At 34.0% G+C, this 21,668-nt stretch overlaps 1 protein-coding gene across 4 annotated transcripts in view; it reads right to left on the reverse strand.

Moving 5' to 3' along the window:
• FZD3 (frizzled class receptor 3) overlaps nucleotides 1-21,668 on the reverse strand; it is an 82,374-nt gene that overhangs the window by 41,452 nt on the left and 19,254 nt on the right. For all 4 annotated transcript variants that reach the window (XM_063086335.1, XM_063086336.1, XM_063086334.1 and 1 more), the window contains 2 exons: nucleotides 10,591-10,787; nucleotides 5,207-6,224 (listed from right to left, as the gene is read on the reverse strand). In XM_063086335.1, the coding sequence (XP_062942405.1) occupies nucleotides 5,207-6,224; nucleotides 10,591-10,787 (1,215 nt within the window). The remainder of the gene's footprint in view (nucleotides 1-5,206; nucleotides 6,225-10,590; nucleotides 10,788-21,668) is intronic.

A 21,668-nucleotide genomic window follows, 5' to 3' on the forward strand; every position in this document is an offset into this window, starting at 1 on the left:
TTGAGAAAGAGAATGAATGACCAGCCTGGTTAGTAAGGGTCTTTGAGTAAATTTAAAATAACTATTACAAGCATTTTAAAAATTAGGAAATATTGACGATACATGAGCTAAACTTTCAGTGCAAGAATCTAGACAAAGCAATTCTAAAGAAAGCAGGAGGAATAAAATAAGTTAAGGAATAACTGCATGAAAAAGATAATCTTTAGCATGATTGATCAAGGAAAAAAAGAGAATATATATTAGGAGCAAAAAAGAAAATGGTAGAAATTTTAAAAAGTATATGAACATTCACTTATGTCAATGTACTTGAAAAGTTAATAATTTTCATAAAAATATAAATTACCAAAAATGCCCCAAGGAGAAATAAAAGACCCAAATAAAACCATTATTATTAAAGAAATTGAAAAGGTAATTTTAAAAAACCTAGTGTCTTATGCAATTTCTCTCCTTTTACTTCAAAGACACTAGAACAGTTTTAGAGGAAGATGTGCCAACCTTTCAAAGAGCAGCCAGCTGTTACATGAAATATAAGAATCAGAAAGTAAGCAAGAGACAAATATGTCCTTATTTGCAGACAACAGAATTTCTACAAAGAATATCTAAGAGAATCTATACACAATTAGAACAAAAGAGTTTAGCAGGGATGCTTGATATTAAACAATATACAAAAATCAATGACATTCTTGTATACCAGCAATAATCAATTAAAAAATGTACAGAGAACAGACCCCATTCACAATTGTAACAAAAACTATAAGGATGTTTATATGAATCAAAATATAAATAAAAAGATACTAAAACTCAATATTGCAAAGATGGTTATTTTCCTCAGATTCTTTTACAAATGGAAAACAATTTCGATCAATATCCTGGCAGTATTTTCCATGGAAAATTTATTCTAAAACTCATATAGAAAAATAATATAATGCCAAGAGTAGCTAAAATAATTTTGAAGAAGAGCAAGATAGGGGAAATGTGGAAATGACATAATGTTATACAAACGGACCAATGGAACAAAAGAGAAAGCCTAAAAATGAAACTTGTACATGACAGAGGTTGCGTAACAACTCGGATGAGCTATCTGATAAATGGTGCAGAAAATACACTGCTTATCCATATGGAAAAATAAAATTATGTTCCTTATAATAGACACAAAAATAAATTTCAATGATTAGAGATATGAATCAAAAAAGTGAATCACAAAAACTGCTAGAAAAAATACAGCATATCATTTTTATGACTTTAGAGGTATGGAAGGATTCCTTAAAACACAAAACACAAAGAAAGAACAAATAAAGTGAGAAGACAAGCTACAGAACAGAAGGTATCTGCAATGCAAACATCTGACAAAGAATACCAAGAATATTTAAACAACAGCAAAAAGCCAACAACCTAACAGAGCAATGGACGAGGGTTAAAAAAAAATAGGCAAATCACAGTGGATAAACCTCAAATAACCAATAAACATATGAAAACACACTTAGCCTTACTAGTAATAAGTGAAATGTAAATTACTGCAGAAATGAGATACCATTATGAAGGTTGACAAAAACTTAAAAGCCTGAAACAGATGTGGAGAAATGGGAAACACACTCTGTCTGGTGTGAGGATAAATTAAAATAACCACTTGAGTTGAAGATGCTTATATCCTACAATGTAACAATTCCATTTTCTGGTATACAACCCACGGAAGCTCTTGCTCATGCTCAAGAAAGACAGGTGTTATGCAGTGTTCACTGAAAAATGGTTTATAATAGCAAAAAAAATTGGAAAAATTGTATGTCCATCAACAGAAGAATGAGTACAATAAACTGCATTAACTTCAACAATAGCATGTTCTACTGTAGTTAAAATGAACAAATTAGCAGTACACATTCTCAAAAACATAAAATTGATTGAAATGAGCAAGTTACCAAGTAATCCCACTCACATGCATTTTTAAGACCTGCAAAGCAGCAAGTTTTATGGATACATAAATATTAAGCAACAATATAAAAATATTTGGGAGAATGATTTATGAGAAGAACTATCTCTGGGGAGGGTGAGACAGAAGGGGAATGAGAGTATGGAAGGGAATAGAAGAGGTATCAACTATTTCTTCAATACCAGACAGATAGATGGGCAGATAGAAACGTATATGACATACTGTTAAAATTTCAAGATAGTTGGGTTGTGAACATGGGTGTTGAGCACTTGGGTGTTGAAGAAACATGATATCATTTCTATACTATTTATATACTAAAGCAATTTTTTATGGCTACATACATATTGGTAATTGTATAGACTTTCATGTGAATGATACACTCCAAATTCAGGATGATGGATTCCTCTGGGTAGGGAATAAAAGGAATAGGAATAGGGTACACAGGGAGCTTAAGCTAAATCTACAATATAATTTCTTTTAAAAGTCTGAAGCAAATACTACATTTGCTAAAGCTTGGTATTGGATAGTTTTTAAAAAATCACATTTATATACGTACAAATATGTAAATAATAATGGTAGCAACAACAGTAACAATAATAAACAGAAGAAAAAGGGTAAGAATAGAGCTAACATTTGGGCACTTACTATGTACAGGCACACTTCTAAGTGTTTACATGTATAATCCTAAAAACAACCCTAGGAGGTAGAGTCTATTACTATTCTCATCTGATAGATGAGGAACTGAAGCAAAGAAAGGTAAAGTTGGTCCAAGGTTATAAAGCTAGTGAATAACGAAAGTAAGATATGAAGCTAGGATTCCTGCTCCAGAGCTTACAGTTGAATAATTATGTTACTGTTATTATATCAATCTCTATTCATTTCTTTACATTGAAAACATTTCATTAAAAATCTTTTAATCTACGACTATAGAGAAATGCATATATACATGTACATTTCTACATAGCGCCAACTGACTAAATATGCAAAAAGAATTCTAGGAATGTCTTGAAAAGAGTGGCATTTCAACTACTCTAATTTACTAATTTACAAGTTTGAGGTTTTGTATTTTTGGCTTGTGTTTTTTGTGTTTTGTTTGTTTGTTTGTTTTTTGCTGCTGGTACAACTGAACCCTGGACCTTGGTGTTACCAACACAATGTTCTAACCAAGTGAGCTAACCAGCCAGCCGCTGGTATTTTTTAAGATCATTATCTCATAGTCAAGCATTATTTCTTCAATTTCGTTATATTTGGAATCCTAGATAACGTATACAGGGAAGCACATGATGTAATTCAACCATCTCTTTCTCTCATTTGAGGCAAAATTTGACTACTTAGCTTTAGGTCTGAAAACTCATATTAACAGTTTTTAGTAAGCAATTCTGGCAAGAAATGTAACAGAATTTCAATTACTCATTTTTTCTGGTCTTTAAATTCTGAGTTGGCTTACTTTTTAAAAATCAGTGATTAATAATTACACAACGATAAAAATATCATTTGTATAGGACTATTTACAGCACAAAGTAAAAGGCAAATTGGAATTCTCGGTCATCGAATATTTATGAGCACTGACTATGTGCTAAACCCATACTCTTTGTCCCCAGTCCCACTATTACCCTTTCTAAAACAAGTCGCTTCTTCTCAATCTATACACCCACATTCTCACTGCTATCATCTACTAACCTACAGAATACGTGTTGAAAAAATAAAAACTCTTGCTTTCAAAAAGTTCACTGTCTAAGAGGGGGAAGAGACAAATAAACAAAAGTTACCTGTAATAAATACATACTTTAACAAAAGTATTTAAAAGGTATAGAGAAACATAAGTGCTGAGGGAGACAGAAAGGTGGCTGGTGTACTTTGAGAATAGGAAACCTGAAGCATGATGAACAGGAGATGCCAAGTTAAAATACTGTTTTAGTAATTGCAAATAGATCTACCATACGACCCAGCCATCCCACTGTTGGGAATATACCCAGAGGAATGGAAATCATCAAGTCGAAGGTATACCTGTTCCCCAATGTTCATCGCAGCACTCTTTACAATAGCCAAGAGTTGGAACCAGCCCAAATGCCCATCATCAGATGAGTGGATACGGAAAATGTGGTACATCTACACAATGGAATACTACTCAGCTATAAAAACGAATGAAATACTGCCATTTGCAACAACATGGATGGACCTCGAGAGAATTATATTAAGTGAAACAAGTCAGGCACAGAAAGAGAAATACCACATGTTCTCACTTATTGGTGGGAGCTAAAAATTAATATATAAATTCACACACACACATACACACATACACACACAAACCGGGGGGGGGGGGGGGAAGAAGATATAACAACCACAATTATTTGAAGTTGATACAACAAACAAACAGAAAGGACATGGTTGGGGGGAGGGGGGAGGGAGAAGGGAGGGAGGTTTTGGTGATGGGGAGCATTAATCAGCTACAATGTATATCGACAAAATAAAATTAAAAAAAAAAAATACTGTTTTAGGAAAACTTGTTTTACAAGGAAGAAGAAAGGATAATAGCTAGGGGCATAAGTTCTACAGAGGAATTTAAGATGGGAAAGATAAATACTTAGCACCAGCTCCTCTGAACTATCTTCCTGGACTACACTCCTCTTCAGGACTAAATCCCAGCCAGTCATTTACTAAGAAAGAGCAAGTCACTTAACATTTTTAAGTTCCAAATGAGATACATGTTTAAGAACTGTAAATTATAGAGAGAATCTGAATAAATGATCTCTAAAGTTCTTTCTAGATCAAAATTATATGATTCTATGATTATCAGAGGCTCTGAACTCTTTAAACTCAAAGGTAAATCACAAAATTTTCAGTATGCAAAGAAGATAATACAAGACAATTATCTCCCTTCTATTATTTTTGCAAAACTGTTAAAACAATTAATTCTTAATCTGACCATCAGTAAAATTTATACAAAAAGACAGCACCTTTTTATCAGAGTTGTTAAGGTGCTTCTCCTCCACAAACCTGCAAACTTCTAAAGAATCAACAAGAAACTGTTTTGAGATAATAGAAGTAAAAGTCCACAGCTTAGACTTGTAAATCATCTTTTAAAATTAAGATATCTACATGAACTTGTGTATTACATACTTATTAAAATATATTTGTCAATTATCTTCTCTTACTATTTTAATGTACAGGTTGAAAGTTCATGAAAAGTTTAATAAAAAACAGCTAACATTAGCTCTTCATAGTGATATGCCTTCTTTTCACTATCACACATCGTGAAATTTGTAACAAGGTTTCCCTTACCTGATATGGACATGGAATGTGATACTCTCTGCAGCGTTCTTGTATCCATGTTGTTTCCCAGATGCCACGGTAAGCTTGCTCATAAAAGTAGCATCCAATTACAACCAAGAGTGGTACGAGATAAAGAATGCTGAAAACACCAATCCGGATCATAAACTTCACTAATTTATCTTGGTTCTCCTTTTCTAATGGAATCTCAATTCGAACTCTGTTTAGGGATATAATGCCGGCTAAGAGGAGAGAAACCCCAACTACCACATACAGGCAGAGGGGAGCAAGAACAAAATATCTCAATGCGTCAATATCGTAGAGGCCAACAAAACACACGCCACTAATATTGTCACCTTCAATTTTATTCATCGCTAAAAGGATGATAGTTAGAGTTCCAGGGATGCCCCATGCACTGGCATGAAACAGCAATGCTTTCTTCTCAATAGCTTCACTACCCCACTTTGGCACAGCTGCTAAGAACCATGTGATGGTAAGAATTACCCACCATACACTGCCTGCCATAGTAAAAAAATAGAGTACCATAAAAAGCATGGTACAGGCTTTATTATGAGATCCTTGTGTCACTGTGGAAGCCTTATACTGTGCAGGGCTAGATGCGTTGCAGGCTACTCGGTCCTCAAGCAAAAACCCAATGAAGAAGATTAATGATACCATCATGTAGCAGACTGCATAAAATATAATAGGCCTTTCAGGATAACGAAATCTTGTGACATCAATCAAAAAAGTTAAAAAAGTAAACAATGTGGCAGAGAGGCAAATGATTGAAATCAATCCTATGAAATAGCGAGCAAACGACAATTCTTCTCTCCTAAAGTACATGTTTGGACAAGGAGGTGAACAATCACGCACGTGCAAAAATGAATAACCAAGATCAGGATCAATTTTCAACTCCCGGGGACACCAAAAACCATAGTCCCTCTGCACTGCCACTGGGGCTCCTTCAGTTGGATCTCCAGCTAAATTCAGATCCACAAGTCGAGGATACGGCTCATCACAATCTGGGAACCTAAAAAAACACAAGATGAGAATCATTTCTCCTTATGGGGAAATCTATTGCCACCTAACAATTAGGATTTCCAAATTCATTACCATCACCTTATTCATTCTTACATCCTTTGAGGGCAAGTGCAGTAAGTAGGAATAAAGTAAATGGTGAGTGATATCTGTGTGTGGGCCATACAACTAGATTTGTCATAGCTGACAAAAAAAGACATGGTTTTATATGTAATTTTGTGTTGCTTTCAAAAAAAGTTTTCTTTATTAAAACAGTCAAACATAGCCATCAATTAATAACAACATACAGAAAATATTTATTTAGGACACATTTTAGGGTAAGATTTTGAAATACAAATTATGTAGGTAAAGCTACACAAGTTTACTTCAAAAAGTTCATGGAAAGATTCATATTTTTAAATTCTACTTCCCCTGGAACTTTGTGAAATACCCTCATATATATATTTCCAACAGAACAGTAGTAGCTAAAAGTTACTTTTTGCGAATCTTTAACTACAGTATAGTCCTGAATTTAGCCTAGACTCAAATACAATCTACTTAAGCGTAAGAATTAAGTCTTTCCTAAATGCATGGTCAAGGTACTGTGAGTTAGATTAGCATGAAAAAGCCTTACAAGTGGCTCCATTTTTGGAACTTCTTTTCCCATTTCACATTCATTCTCTGCTTATCCTATGGGCTAAGTAAAGGTTTCTAAGGTCTCTAAAGTCAGCTAGTACTTTCCTATTATCCATATTTTCTTTGCATTGTCTAATTCAGTTATTCTCAAACTTTGATGTAAGAAAAACTTAAGAATATTTTTAAAATACAAATTCTTGGCCCCCACCACCACAAATCATCTCAGTATGCTTGTAGTTAGGGCCCAGAAATCTGTATTTTAACAAGTTCCCGAAAGGACATGATCCACAGACTTGAGAAAGTATAAAAGCCTCAGGTTAAAGAAAACAAAGTTGTGTTGCAGATATACTTATGCAACTAAGGACACAATTCTTATGAATGCCTTTCATCTTTAATTTTCTTGCCAATATCAGTTTCTAAGCTTTTAGGCTCCCTCCTCCTGTTTATTGTTTTATATGCAAATACTTTCCAAGAAACTATCATTGATATTAAGTTTGCCAAATACATGAATAACCTTATGCTGTAGCTCATTAATATTTTCAAATCTTTTTATTTTCTAATACAAACCATTTTTTTCACAGGGCTTGGAATTATAAAACCAAAACAACGGAAACTTACCACATTCAAGTACTTATTGAAAGTTTGCAGTATGCCAGGGATTAAAGATAAAAAGACCAAAAAAACCTAGGATCTCTATCCCCAAACCTAGAAGGACGAGCACAATGGAAGAAATGAGTTGAAATTGCTAACAACAGTGTTATCTCAAGTGAGAGACCACAATGTTTAAGCTCAATAAGGAAATAAATGAGATCAGGAAGGGGGCTTATATTAGTCTGTTTTCGTTGCTTATAACAGAAGACCTAAAACTGAGTAATCTATGAAGAAATTAAATTTATTTCTTACAGTTTGGGAGGCTGGGAAATCTTCGGTACAGGGGGCACATCTGGTGAGGGCCTGCTTTCTAGTGGGAACTCTCTACAGGGTTCCATGGCAACTATGGGATCACATGGTTAAGAATGGCTTCAGCATGAGTGAGCTAACCTTCTCACCTGCCCTCCTTATAAAGCCATCAGAACTATGACTGTTACTCCAAGAATGGATCAATTCACTCACAAGGGCATAGTCCTCACAATCTAATCACCTCTTAAAGGCCCCACCTGTCAAATACCATAATGAGATTTCCCACCCTCTAAGCACTGTTACAATAAAGGTCAACCTGCAATGAATTTTGGAGGGACATCCAGTCCATAGCAGGGCTATTTAGGATAAAAAAGATCAAAAGTCTGGAGATGTCCATGAAATTGAAATGGGGGCTACAATCTGAATGTCCCCCATAATTTATCTGTTGAAACTTAATCCCGATTATAGTGGTATTAAGAGATGAGGCCTTTTGGGAAGTGATAAGTCATGAAGGCTGTACCCTTATGAATGGACTAATATCTTATAAAAGAGGCTTGCTCTCTTGTCCTTCCACCATGTGAGGACACAGCACTTTTCCTCTCCAGAGGATGCAACAGCAAGGCGCCACCTTGTAAGCAGAGAGCAGCTGTCACCAGACATGCTAGCTGGCAGCACACCTTGATCTGGGACTCCCCAGCCTCCAGAACTGTGAGAACAAAATAAATTCCTATTGTTTATAAATTACCCGGTCTAAATGGACTAAGACAACGGGTACAGCAAAAACAAGGGTATGAGAGATGTGGAAGAATGAAAGGTTGTTATGAAAGATCAGTTTGCCAGAATTTAAAATTAAAAATTTCAGAGTTATGCAATCCCAGGCCATAGTGAGGACACAAAATAAATTTAATCCTATCAAAAAATAAAGATTATAACGAGATTTGTATACTTCTATATGTTATTAAAATTAATAGATCCCTAAAAAATGGGCATTAAATACAAGAAGCATAAAACAGGGTTCCTGCCCAGGAAATGCACAACTATTGTTATAAAGATCAAGAAATTTAGAGCTCTAAAAGAGGGACTATAAATACTCCCACGTGTTTGGAGAGAGAACAGATAAATGGTTAGATGGGGCTAGATAAGAGAATAGGCCAAATAGGTATGAAATAGAATGTACAAATACGAGAAAGCAAAATGTCAGTGAACTGACTACAAGAAACTTGTACATGCTTTATTTCTTCTTTCTTCATCTGTCAAAAGAGAGTAACAACACTTGTTTTACCTACCTCCAAGGGTTCTTGCCAGATAACAAACAAAACTGCTTTTAAATATGGAGAAAAGAATTTTGCTTATAATAACAAAAACATGGAAACAATCTAAATGACCATCAGTACAAGATGGATAAATAACTGTGGGTTTTAATACAATTGGCCACTATATAGCAATTAAAAAGAATGAACCAGATCTACAGATAAAAATACAGACACACATTAAAAAAAAAAAGATGCTGTTTCTAGATATGTGCATATGTAATAAAAGTATAAAAACAAACATATGAATGATTAACAACAAATTCAATATAATGATTACCTCACCCCCCTGGGGAAGAAAGAAGGGAATGAGATGAAGACAGGTACCAAGGAAGAAAAGTTCAACTCTACCTGTATTGTTATATTTCTTAAAATAAAATCTGAAGCAAATATTACAAAATGTTAAGATTAAACAAAGACGGTACACAGGTATTCAGCTTATTGTTCTTTATCCTTGAAATATTTCAGAATATAAAAAGGTACAATGTTATTATATAATAAATATAGTATATTATTACTACTAATAATGTTCTCTCATAATAAACTATAGGAATGTCTAAAAAACAAATTCTTAAACCTTTAGGAAATGCTTCCACTCTATATATCGGATGTGATTTGAAAAGCATCTGACGTTTTCCGGATTTGGTATGTTAATACATGACAGAAAAAAAGAACTGACAGAGCTACCTTAGTCGTTAACACAACTAAATCATAAAGGTATTTACACCCCCACAATGACAAAGTAACAAATGATTTTCTTCTCCATATAATTTTTCACAAATGGCATTTCTTTTATAACCAAAAAAATATTTTTTAAGAAAAAAAATCAACTGAATTTCTTATGTGTTTCTTAATTTATTCCTTTCAAAAATTTCTTCAGAAGTATTTTCTTGTTCTACCTTTTTCATTTAATGCTTCCAAATTCCTAAGGAAATAATCCTGAGGCCACAAAACTGCTGTTCAAAATTAATGACTAATATATTGTATTAATCAGTTGTTGTTGCGTATAACAAAATACCCGGAACTGGGTGATTTATAAAGAAAATGAAATTTATTGCTTACAGTTTCTGAGGCTGGGAAGTCTAAAGTCCATCTGGTGGTGGCAACAGTGACCCAGGGGTCTCACACTGCAAGATGGTGGAACCAGAGAGAGCAGAGACAGACAGACTCTCCTCTTCTTTTAAAGCCTTAGAACCATGCCCTTGATCACCATTTTTAATCCACTCACTACAGCATGGTCCTACAATCCAATCACCTCTTCATGGCTCTGCCTTTCAATTACCATAATAGGATTTCCCACCCTCTTAACAGTCACAGTGGGGGCTAAGTCTCTAATACATAAAATGTGGGGGATACAATTCAAACTTCAATGAGTTTTGGGGGGACATAATTCAATCCACTACATATACACACACACACACACATATATATATATTTCAGAAAAGCTTTTAAAAACTGATGAAGTAGAAAACAAGTAATTTTAGACATAATGCAACAAAAGAAATGATCCATGAAAATCTATAATTTCCACACCTGCTACATTCCATATCTTCAGGCCAAGGAACACCAAACATCTCCATGAGCTTCGAACACTCGCTGTAAGCCCGCTGACATAGCCTGCGACAGGGAAGTGTGACACGTCCATATTCCATACAAATAGGAGCATAGAGTGCACAAAGAAATGGCCGGAAATCCTGAGAACAATCCAGATTCACCATAGGGTGGAATGGCTAAGAAAAAGTCAGAGTTGAATAGTTAGATAAAGAGCTGCATACAAGTTAAAGCTTTCTATAATACTGCAACATTCGTTTTATTTTCCACTTTAAAAAATTTCTGAAGGGGAGTTTTGGCTTTCTTTCTTTCTTTTTTTTTTTTTCCAATAAAACTCTCTTACCCCTATCCCTAAGGATTCTGATTTGGTAAATCTGAGATATATAACAGAATCTCCATGTATATTTCAAGAGTTCATCTGATATTAAATAGGCAGGACTGAGAGATACTTGATAATAATCTCATCCATTTTACAAAGAAAAAACCCACAAAAGATATGCACCAGATACTCAAAAGTGAAATTAATTGGTGGTCAAATTACAAGGGATTTTAATTTTCTTCTTCTTATGTACTTCAATTTCTACATTTTCTTCAGTTAACATGTATCAACAGGAAAGCAAGAACATGAAGTAAAAGGAGAAAAGGAGATGAAAGAAAGATAAGCAGTTATACATAGTGGTTATTTGGGGAGTTGGGTGTGGGAAAGTATCTCACTTTTGTCTCATTTTCTTGTTCTTTTTATGTTTTAACTTTTTAAACAGAGTTTCTAAAACTCTGAAATCACATGATACAAACAAGCTAACACAGTAATCTGATATTAACTAAACAGAGAGACAGTGGCCCCAAACATAAAACTGTACTAAAATAATCAGTATAACTATAGGAACAGATCAAACATCCCAAGAAATGTGCATCTGGGCTTTTGACTATTGAATATTTTTTCCACTTGTTTATATAATAGTTTGAGTCATTGCTGATTTTGTACTGGTTATTCTCACCACCAGGTCTTTCTTTTGAGTAAGAATCAATTTATTTCTACAATGATGTATATAACATTTTCCAGAGGCCTCCTATACATAATGCAATCAGAAAATCAAGAGTCACTTAAAGAAACTAATGTCAAAGAAGTTAACTATAAAATGGGGGTGTTCAGGCTAGCCGGTTAGCTCAGGTGGTTAGAGCATGGCCTTGTAATGCCAAGGTCAAGAGTTTGGTTTCCTGTGCCAGCCAGCCACCAAATAAATATCTAAACAAAATGGGTGTGATAATTGATATATACCAACAAACTATGTGACTGTCACTTCCAAGTATGATGGAATGCTTTCTGGTAAACCAGTGTTTCCATCAAAAACAACTTTAAAAGGCAGAAAAAAGTTGTGTTATCTATTTAAACGTAGTGGAGAACTGCTGAAGCAAAAGAACCAGAAGGACCAAGAACCCAAAGAGCAGGGAAACATAGACAGATGGCCTGATAAGTACAGCCACTTTTCTAAAAAGGCATTTGTTGAACCTGGGCATTAAGGCAAAAGGCTAAGAATCAAGCTTTGTGCCTAGGCTGGTGCCAGAAAACTGAGGAAATAGTAGAGCTTTTGGTGGTCTTGAGAGGCTATAAAGACAAAATTGGAAATAAAAGGAACAAGATCTAGGTGACAAGAGGAAGAGCCAAGGATTGAGCCTGACACAGTCGGTTTCCCCTTCACAATATCTGAAATTTCTGAAGCTCCATGGGGAAGGCAGTTAAGAAGCTAAGCAGAAAGCCTCCGGATGGCAAAGTGGAGATTTTGGCAGTTTTACCAGGCTAAGAAGACATGGATTAGAGTTTAAGCCTTGCCAGGGGAACTTAACTTACCAGACTTTTAGCTGGAAGTCCTGAATGACTACACCTTAGTAGCAGGGGCAAATCAGAGGGAAGCCTACCAACATTGCAACCCAGCCCCAATTCAGTTTAGTCTCTGACTGAAGTAAGGTAATCTGCCCTCATTTATCTGCTAAGCAGAAAAAGGGATGAACCTTTTCTGGAGTAATATAATATCATCTGGAACCTCACCAATATTCTATGTCTTGAACTCAGTAAAAACTTACCTGGCATTCTGAGACAGGGCAATAGGACTGAAAACCAAGAAGAAAAATGTGTTGTGGTGTTAACAATATATTGGCCTTAACAGATAAGACTATATATAACTATGACTAATTTCTTCAAGAAAAATTTTAAAAAGATGAAAAATTGCACCAGAAAATGTTATCTATTATAAGAGGAATCAAATGGAAAAATCTATAATTGAAATACAAGATCACTGAAATTAAGAACTCATTATACATATCAGAAGACAGGACTGGAAAAACAAAAAACAAGGCAATAGAAAATATTCTAACAGAAGGTCACAGACCAAAAAATCATAAAAAATACAAAAAAGAGAATAACATGTAAAACACATGAAAAGGTCTAAATACACATAACTGGAATTTCAAAAGGAGAGAAGAGAGAGAATGGGGTGGAGGCAAAATATAAAAAGATGATGGCTAAGGATTTTCTAAAAACTGATTAATGACAACCACCCACAGATTCAAGAAATTTGCAAACCCCAAAAAGGATAAATACAAGAAAACCACATCTAGGCACGTCTTATTTAGATTGTTGAAAACTAAAAGAAAATGTCTTATAAGCGGTCAGTGGAAAAGAGACATTACTTCAGGGGAGCAACAATAACACTCAGAACTGACTTTAAAAAAACCAGAAAAGAGTGAACCTATTTATTTAAAGAGCTGAAAGAAAATAATTTCCAAGCTATAATTGTACAACCAGTGGAAATATTCTTCAGAAAAAAGGCAAAGCAAAGACATTTTTAGATTGAAAAAAACAGAGAAATTAGTCATTAGCAAACCTGCACTGAAAGATATACTTGAAAGTTCTTTAGACAGAAGAAAAGTTATCTAAGATAAAAATTCAAAAGGAATTAAGAGCAACAACAGGGATGAAGATGTGGGGAAATAAAAATGAACACTGTGTAAAATCAATATGTATAGTAATAAAATGGAAAAGACAGATGGTCAGAGGAGCACTAATGGGGGAATGGCTGATGTAATTATTTTTATTAAATATTATAAGTAAGGGTACATATCAAATTTTTAGGAAAAACAAATGAATACACAACTAACAAGATAATAGAGAGGGAAATAAAATAATACAAAAGAAGGCAAGATAAGAGAGAAAAAAGAATGCAAAACGGTTTGGATAAATTAACATCAAGTAGTAAGATGATAGATATAAATCCAAGTATATCACTAATTATATTAAATAAATGTAAATGGACTAAAAATTAAGTAGATAAATAAAATTGTTAGACTAGATTAAAAAAATGCTATTTACAAAACACATGCTTTCAGTATAAGGACACAGAAAGGTTAAAAGTAAAAGTAGGTAAATGAGAATGCAAGAACTAACCAAAGAAAGAGCAGACTTTATGGCAAGAAGTGTTCCTAGAGATAAGATAAAATAAAAGATAAATATAAAATAAAAGAATCAGTTCACCAACACTAAAAAGCAAATCTAAACATATATGCAGCAGTTAATATAGCTTCAAATAATTTTAATTAAAAATTGACAGAACTAAAAGGGAAAAATATATAAATCTACAATCAGAGTGAAATACTTCTCTCAAAAGGTGATAGATAAGTGAGACAAAATTTCTGTAGGAATATAAAAAATCTAAATAATTCAATTAAAAATTTGACCTAAATGACATATTTATAATTATGGCACCCAGCAATGACTGTAACCTATTAACATATACAGAATCTTTATCAAAACTGGCCATATTTTTGGTCCTAAAGCAAGCCACAACAAACTTCGAAGTACTAAAATCATGCAGAAAATGTTCTATGATCAAAACAGAATGAAGGTAGAAATCAATTATAAAAGGAATCCTATAAAGCAGGGTGTTGGTAACACAAAGGCCAAGGGTTCAGATCCCTGTACTGGCCAGCCTTAAAAACAAAAGAAAACAAAAAAAGAATCATAAAAAATACCCAATTATTTGGAAATTTGGAAACAAACTTCTAAATAGTCCATAATTAACAAAGAAATAACAAATAAAATTTAAATTTTATATATATATGAAATTATAATTAAATGTGTGTGTGTGTATATATACACACTCCGTATGTAGAATTAAATATTAAAGATGACAAAATACCATCAAAAGCTGTACTGAAAAGAAATTTATAACCTGACATGAATATATCAGAAAATAAGAGGGGCTGGCCAGTTAGCTCAGTTGTTTAGACCACAGCCTTATGACACCAAGGTCACAGGTTCAGATCCCTGTACTCACCAGCCACACACACACACACAAAAAAAGAATAAGAAAAGAAGCCTGGGAAAAAAATTCAGTCTTCTAAGCTTCCATCTCAAGAAACTAGAAAAAGAATGGCCAAACTTGCAGAAAGCAGAAGAAAGGCAATAATAAATAAAAGAAAAAAAACAAAAAACAAACAAAAAACTACCACCAATATCAGGAATGAAGGAGGGAACATCACTAGAAAAATAAAATGATACTATAAATAACAGAACTGACATTAGGATGAAATGAATAAATTGCTTGGAAAAAAACCCCACAATTTACCAAAACTCATAAAAGAAAAAATTAGAAAATCTAATCTTCTATCTATAAAGAAATTGAACACCTTATTAGAAACTGTACCAAAAAGAAACTCCAAACCAAAATATCTTCACTGGTAACATTTTACCAAACATTTTAAGAAGTTATAGTGATTACACAACTTTTCCCAACTCATCATAAGAAGTCAGTATAATTTTTATAACAAACCCCAACATGTAAGAAAGAAAAATTGCTTGCCTGGCAACAGTGGAGTAGCTCTGGACCAGACAACAACACACTGAACTCTGCCATTCTGTGAGCTATAACCATACTTTCTACAATAAGGTCTGTACCTTGAGTTGGAGGGCCCCTTCCAAGTTTGTCTCTCAGCTCTAGAGGAAGCTTTAGAGCTCTCTGTATATAGTGTAGTTATTCTCCTATCATCATTATTCTCCTATGATAGTTTAATAAATCTGTATATTACACTTCCCTTGTTTAAATGACTGAGTGGTTCTATTTCCTGACTGGACCAGACTGAGAAAATATAATTGTTACGAAGAAAATCTAAAATAATCTATAAGTCCTTGGAATAAATAAAAGTACTAGAGTCGCTGGATACAAAGCCAATACAGAAAAAAAAATTAACTATATTTCTATATTCTAGAAAAAAACATATTAAAAAAAATTTTTTAATTCACCAACAGAAAAGGAAATTATAAAAACAATTCCATTTATAACAGTATCAAAAATAGAAAATACTTATGAATAAAATTAACCAATGTGATACAAGACAGAAAACTACAAAATATTGTTGAAAGAAACCAAAGACCTAAATAAATGGAGAGACATCCTATATTCACAGATGGAAGGCTTAACATTGCTAAGATGGCAATACTTCCAAAAGTGATCTACAGATTCAATGCAATCCCTTCAAAAATCCCAATGGCCTTTTTGTTTTTTGCAGAAATGGAAAAGCTGATCCTAAAATTCATATGGAATTGCAAGAGACTCTGAACAGCCTTGAAAACACTCTTGAAAAAGAACAAAGTTGAAGTAGTCACTCTGATTTCGAAATTTACCACAAAGCCATAGTAATCAGAACAGTGAGGTACTGGCATAAGGACAGACATACAGATCAATGGAATAAAACTGGGAGTCCAGAAATAAACCCTCACGTGTATGGTCAATTGATCTTCAATGATAACAAGACTGTTCAATTGGGAAAACAATCTCTTAAACAAATGGGACTGGGACAACTGGATATCCACATGAAAATAATAAAGTTGACCCTTACAATACACCATTTAGAAAAAATAACTCAAAATGGATCAAAGACCTTAATATAAGACCGTAATTTATAAAACTCATAGAAGAAAATGTAAGGGTAAATCTTTATGATCTTGGATTTGGCAGTGGATTTTTAGATATGGCACCAAAAGCACATGCAGAAAGGAACAAATAGATAAACTGGACCTCATCAAAATTAAAAGCTTGTGTGTTACTGAAGGACTCTATCAAAAGAGTGAACAGACATCCCACATAATGGAAGGAAATATCTGATGTTTAAATAAAAACTTGTACATGAACGTTCAGAGCAGAGCAGCATTATTCACAACAGCAAAAAGAGCAAAATAAACCAAAACCAAGCAAAGTAAATAATAGAGTGGAGAAAACAGTAAAATCAAAAACAGAAAAGCAATAGAGAAAAATCACTCAAATCAAGAGCCGGTTCTTTGAAACTATCAATAAAATTGATAAGCCTCTAGCAACACTGATAAAAAAAAAAAAATGGAGAAACACAAATTACCAATATAGAAAATAAAAGAAAAGACGTCACTAGAAGCTCCACAACATTAAAGAGACAATAAGGGAATATTACAAACAATTCTATGCACATAACTAGACAACTTAGATGAAGTGGACCATTCCTCAAAAGCCACAAACTACTGAAACTCATCCAAGATGAAACTGATAATCTCAATAGTCCTGTAATTATTAAAGAAATTGAATTTGTGGTTAAAAACTTCCTGAAAAAGAAATATCCAGGCCAAATTGTTTCATTGGTCAATTCTAACCAAACATGTAAAAACGAACTAACACCAACTAGTGTTACAAGAAATCTCTTCCAGAAAATAACAAATGAGGGAACACATCCCAACTAATTACATGAAGTAAGAATTACTTAATATTAAAACCAGAAAAAGTACAAAAAAGAAAAACTACAGACCAAAATCTCTCATACATAAATATAAAAGTCCTTAACAAAATAATAGCAAATCAAATTTAGGAATATATTAAAAGAATTACATACCACAACCTAGTAAGGTTTATTCTAGAAATTCAAAGCTGATTCAATATTCAAAAATCAATCGATGCAACCCACCAAATCAACAGGCTAGCAGAGAAAAATCATATGATCATATCAAATAATGCAGAAAAAAGTATTTGTGATTTTAAACCGTTCAGCAAACTAGAAACAGAGGGTAACTTTCTTAACTTGATAACACCTACCAAAAAACCTACAGCTAACATCATATTTAATGGTGAAACATTGGATGCTTAACCCCTAAGACTGCAAACAAGCCAAGAATACCTGCTCTTACCACTCTTACTCAATGAAATACTGAAAGTCCTACCAGTGCAATAAAGCAAGAAAAGAGGAAAAAAACAGGCACAAAGATTGGAAAGAGAGAAATAAAACCATCCCTATTTGTAGATGACATTACTGTCAACGGAGAAAATCACATGGGAAATGAACAACAAACTCTTAGAACTAATAAGATTGCAGGATACAAGATAAACATAAAAATATACATGTATATTTATATATAGTATTTCTACATAGTACTGCATTTCTATATACAATAAAGACATGGAAACTAAAATTAAAACAATACATTTGTAATCACTATAAAATAAAACACTTGGGTATAAATCCAACAAAACACGTATAGGATTTGTGTGCTGAAAATTATAAAATGAAGATGAAATAAATCAAGGAAGATCTAAATAAATGGAGAGGATATTGTATCAGTATGCTAGGGCTGACATAACAAAGTACCACAAACAGAGTGGCTTAAACAGTGTCTGTCTCTGTGTCCAAATTTCCCTTTTATAAGGATACCAGTTATACTGAATTAGGTGCCCCTCCCTACTCCTAATTACATCTGTAATGACCCTATTTCTTTCTTTAAAAAAAAAAAAAAAAAAGATGACTGGTAAGGGGATCTTAACCCTTGACTTGGTGGTGTCAGCACCACGCTCTCTGAAGTGAGCTAACCAGCCATCCCTATATAGGGATCCAAACCCGTGGCCTTGGTATTATTAGCACCACACTCTCCCAAGTGAGCATGGGCTGGCCCAGGAATGACCCTATTTCTAAATAAAGTTGCATTCTGAGGTACTAGAGGTTAGGACTTCAACGTATAATGAATTTGGGGGGGATGCAATTCAATCCATAAACAACACTGTTCATAGACTGGAAGACTCTATGCAAAGATTCAATTCTCCCCCAAACAATCACTATATTTAATGAAATTTCTACCAAAACCTAGCATGACTGCTAGCAGATAAAGACAAGCTTATTCTGAAATGTATACGATGAAGCAAAGGGAGTAGACAGCTGAAATAATTTTGAAAAAGAATAAAGCAGGAACAATAATGCTATCCAATTTAAAGACTTAACTAAATAGCTATAATAATCAAGACTATGGTACTGTTGGTAGAAAGAAACAAAGATCAATAGAACAGCATAGAGAACCTACAAATAAACCCACACAAGTACCACCAACTGATTTTTCAAAAAGGAGCAAAAGCAACTTAATGGTGAAAGGATACTGTTTCAAACAAACGGTGCTGGAGGTAGTGGATATTCACAGGCAAAAAAAAAAAAAAAAGAACCATATCTTACACAAAAATTAACTCAAAATTGATTATGGATTTCAATGTAAAACATAAAACTATAAAAATTAAAATAACATATGAGAAAATCTTCCATGTCTAGAGCTAGGTGAAGAGTTCTTAGAAATGACACCAAAAGCATAAATCCATAAAAGAAAAAGACTGGTAAACTAGGCTTCATTAAAAGTGAAAATTTCTAAAGACGCTATTAAAAGGCTACAAACTGGGATAAACTATTTGCAAACCACATATCTGACAAACAATTTGTATCTGGAATATATAAATAATTCTCAAGACTCAAAAGTAAAAAACAAAAAATCCAAATGGAAAATGAGCAAAAGACATGAATATGCATTTTGCCCAAGAGGATATATGGATAACAAGCACAAGAAAAGATGTTCAATATCATTACCATTAGGGAAATACAAATTAAAACCACATGAGATATCACTACATACATATCAGAACAGCTGGAATAAGAAACAGTGACAATAATACCAAATGGTGATATTATTGCACCATTAATAATACCATTTGGTATTACTGTCATATTATGAATGTAGGGAAAGTAGGTATCTCATACACTGCTGGTGGGAATGTAAAATGGTATGACCACTAAGAAAAATAGTTTAGTTTTCTTAAAAACCCAAACACGCTTACTATGTGATCCAGTCATCACACTCCTGGGCATTTATTTCAGTGAAATGAAAACTTACGTGGGCACAGAAACCTGTACACAAATGTTCATAGCAGCTTTATTTGTAATAGCAAAGAGCTGGAAAAAACCTGAATGTCCTTCAGTGGGTGAGTGGTTAAACAAACTATGGCATGTCTGTAAAATAGACTACTACTCAGCAATTGAAAGCAGTGATTATTGATACACGCAATAACATGGATGGATCTCCAGGTCATTACACTAAATGAAAAAAAGCCAGTCTCAAAAGACTACATATTACATGATTCCATGGATATAACATTCTCTAAATGACAAAATTACAGAGATGGAGAACAGATTAGTGGTTGCCTGGGATTGACAAAGGTGAAGAGGAAGAGAGGAAGCACAAGAGTGTTCCTTGGTGGTGATAGAACAGTTCTTGGGACTGGCTGGTTAGCTTTGTTGGTTACAGCGTGGTGTTATAATACTAAGGTCAAGGGTTCAGATTCTGTACCAACCAGCCCTCTCCACCTCACCCCCCAAAAAAGAAACAGTTCTGTATGTTGACTATAGTGGCAGCTACATGATAAAACTGTGAGGACTATACACATATGGACACTCTCATGTATAACTACATATATACAAATAAGGGCATGTAAAAACTGCTGAAATACAAGGGGTCTTCAAGAAGTTCATGGAAAATGCATACTATGAAAAAACGATGCATGAACTGCAAAATTTTTTTCCACCAAAATGAACTCATACTAAGTTGTTGTTATAACACGCCTGAACAGAATCTAGTTTGAGGCACTAAGAAGAATAAGATATCAGTTTGAAAAAGAGCCCCTATCAGAGCAACATGAATTCTGATAAAATTGATGCAAGAATAAGCGTCAAATTTACGGTGAAGCTTAGATGGAAGAATGGTGAAATCACTGATGCTTTACAAAAAGCTTATGGGGACGATGCCCCAAACAAACCAGCACTTTACAAATGGATAACATGTTTTAAGAAGGGACTGCACAATGTTGAAGATGAAGCCCACAGCGGCAGACCATCCACATCAATTGGTGAGGAAAAAATTAACCAACAACAGCAGAAACAACAGCCAACACTATAGACATCTCCACTGGTTCAGCTTACACAATTCTGACTAAAAAATTACAGCTTAGCAAACTTTCTGCTTGATGGATACCAAAACTTGCGCCCACGTCAGCTGCAGAGAAAAGCAAAGCTTTCAATGGAAATTTAAACAAGAGGGATCAAGATCCTGAAGCATTTCTTCAAAGAACTGTAACAGGAGAGAAAGCATGGCTTTACCAGTATGATTCTGAAGACAAAGCAATGGCTACCAAGAGGTGGAAGTGATCCAGCCAAAGCCAAAGTGGACTGGTCAACAGCAAAGGTCCTGGTGACAGTCCTGGTGACAGTTTTTTGGGATGCTCAAGGCATTTTGCTTGTTGACTTTCTAGAGGGCTAAAGAATGTAACATGTTTATTAGGAAAGTGTTTTGAGAAAGCTAGTCAAAGCTTTAGAAGAAAAATGCCCACGAAAGCTTTACCAGAGTCCTTCTCCACCAAAACAAAGTTCCTGCTCATTCCTCTCATCAAACAAGGGCAATTTTGTGAGAGTTGGAATGGTAAAAAATTAGGCATCCACTTTACAGTCCTGATTTGGCTCCTTGTGACTTCTTTTTGTTTCCTAATATTAAAAAATCCATAAAGGGCACCAATTTTTGTTCAGCTAATAATGTAAAAAAGACTGCATTGATTTGGTTAAATTCCCAGGACCCTCAGTTCTTTAGGGATGGACTAAATGGGTGGTATCATTACTTATAAAAGTGTCTTGAATTTGCTGGAGCTTATGTTGAGAAATCCAGTTTATATTTTTATTTTCATTTTTGAATT

The sequence above is a fragment of the Cynocephalus volans genome, chromosome 2 (assembly GCF_027409185.1).
Source record: "Cynocephalus volans isolate mCynVol1 chromosome 2, mCynVol1.pri, whole genome shotgun sequence".
NCBI lineage: Eukaryota > Metazoa > Chordata > Mammalia > Dermoptera > Cynocephalidae > Cynocephalus > Cynocephalus volans.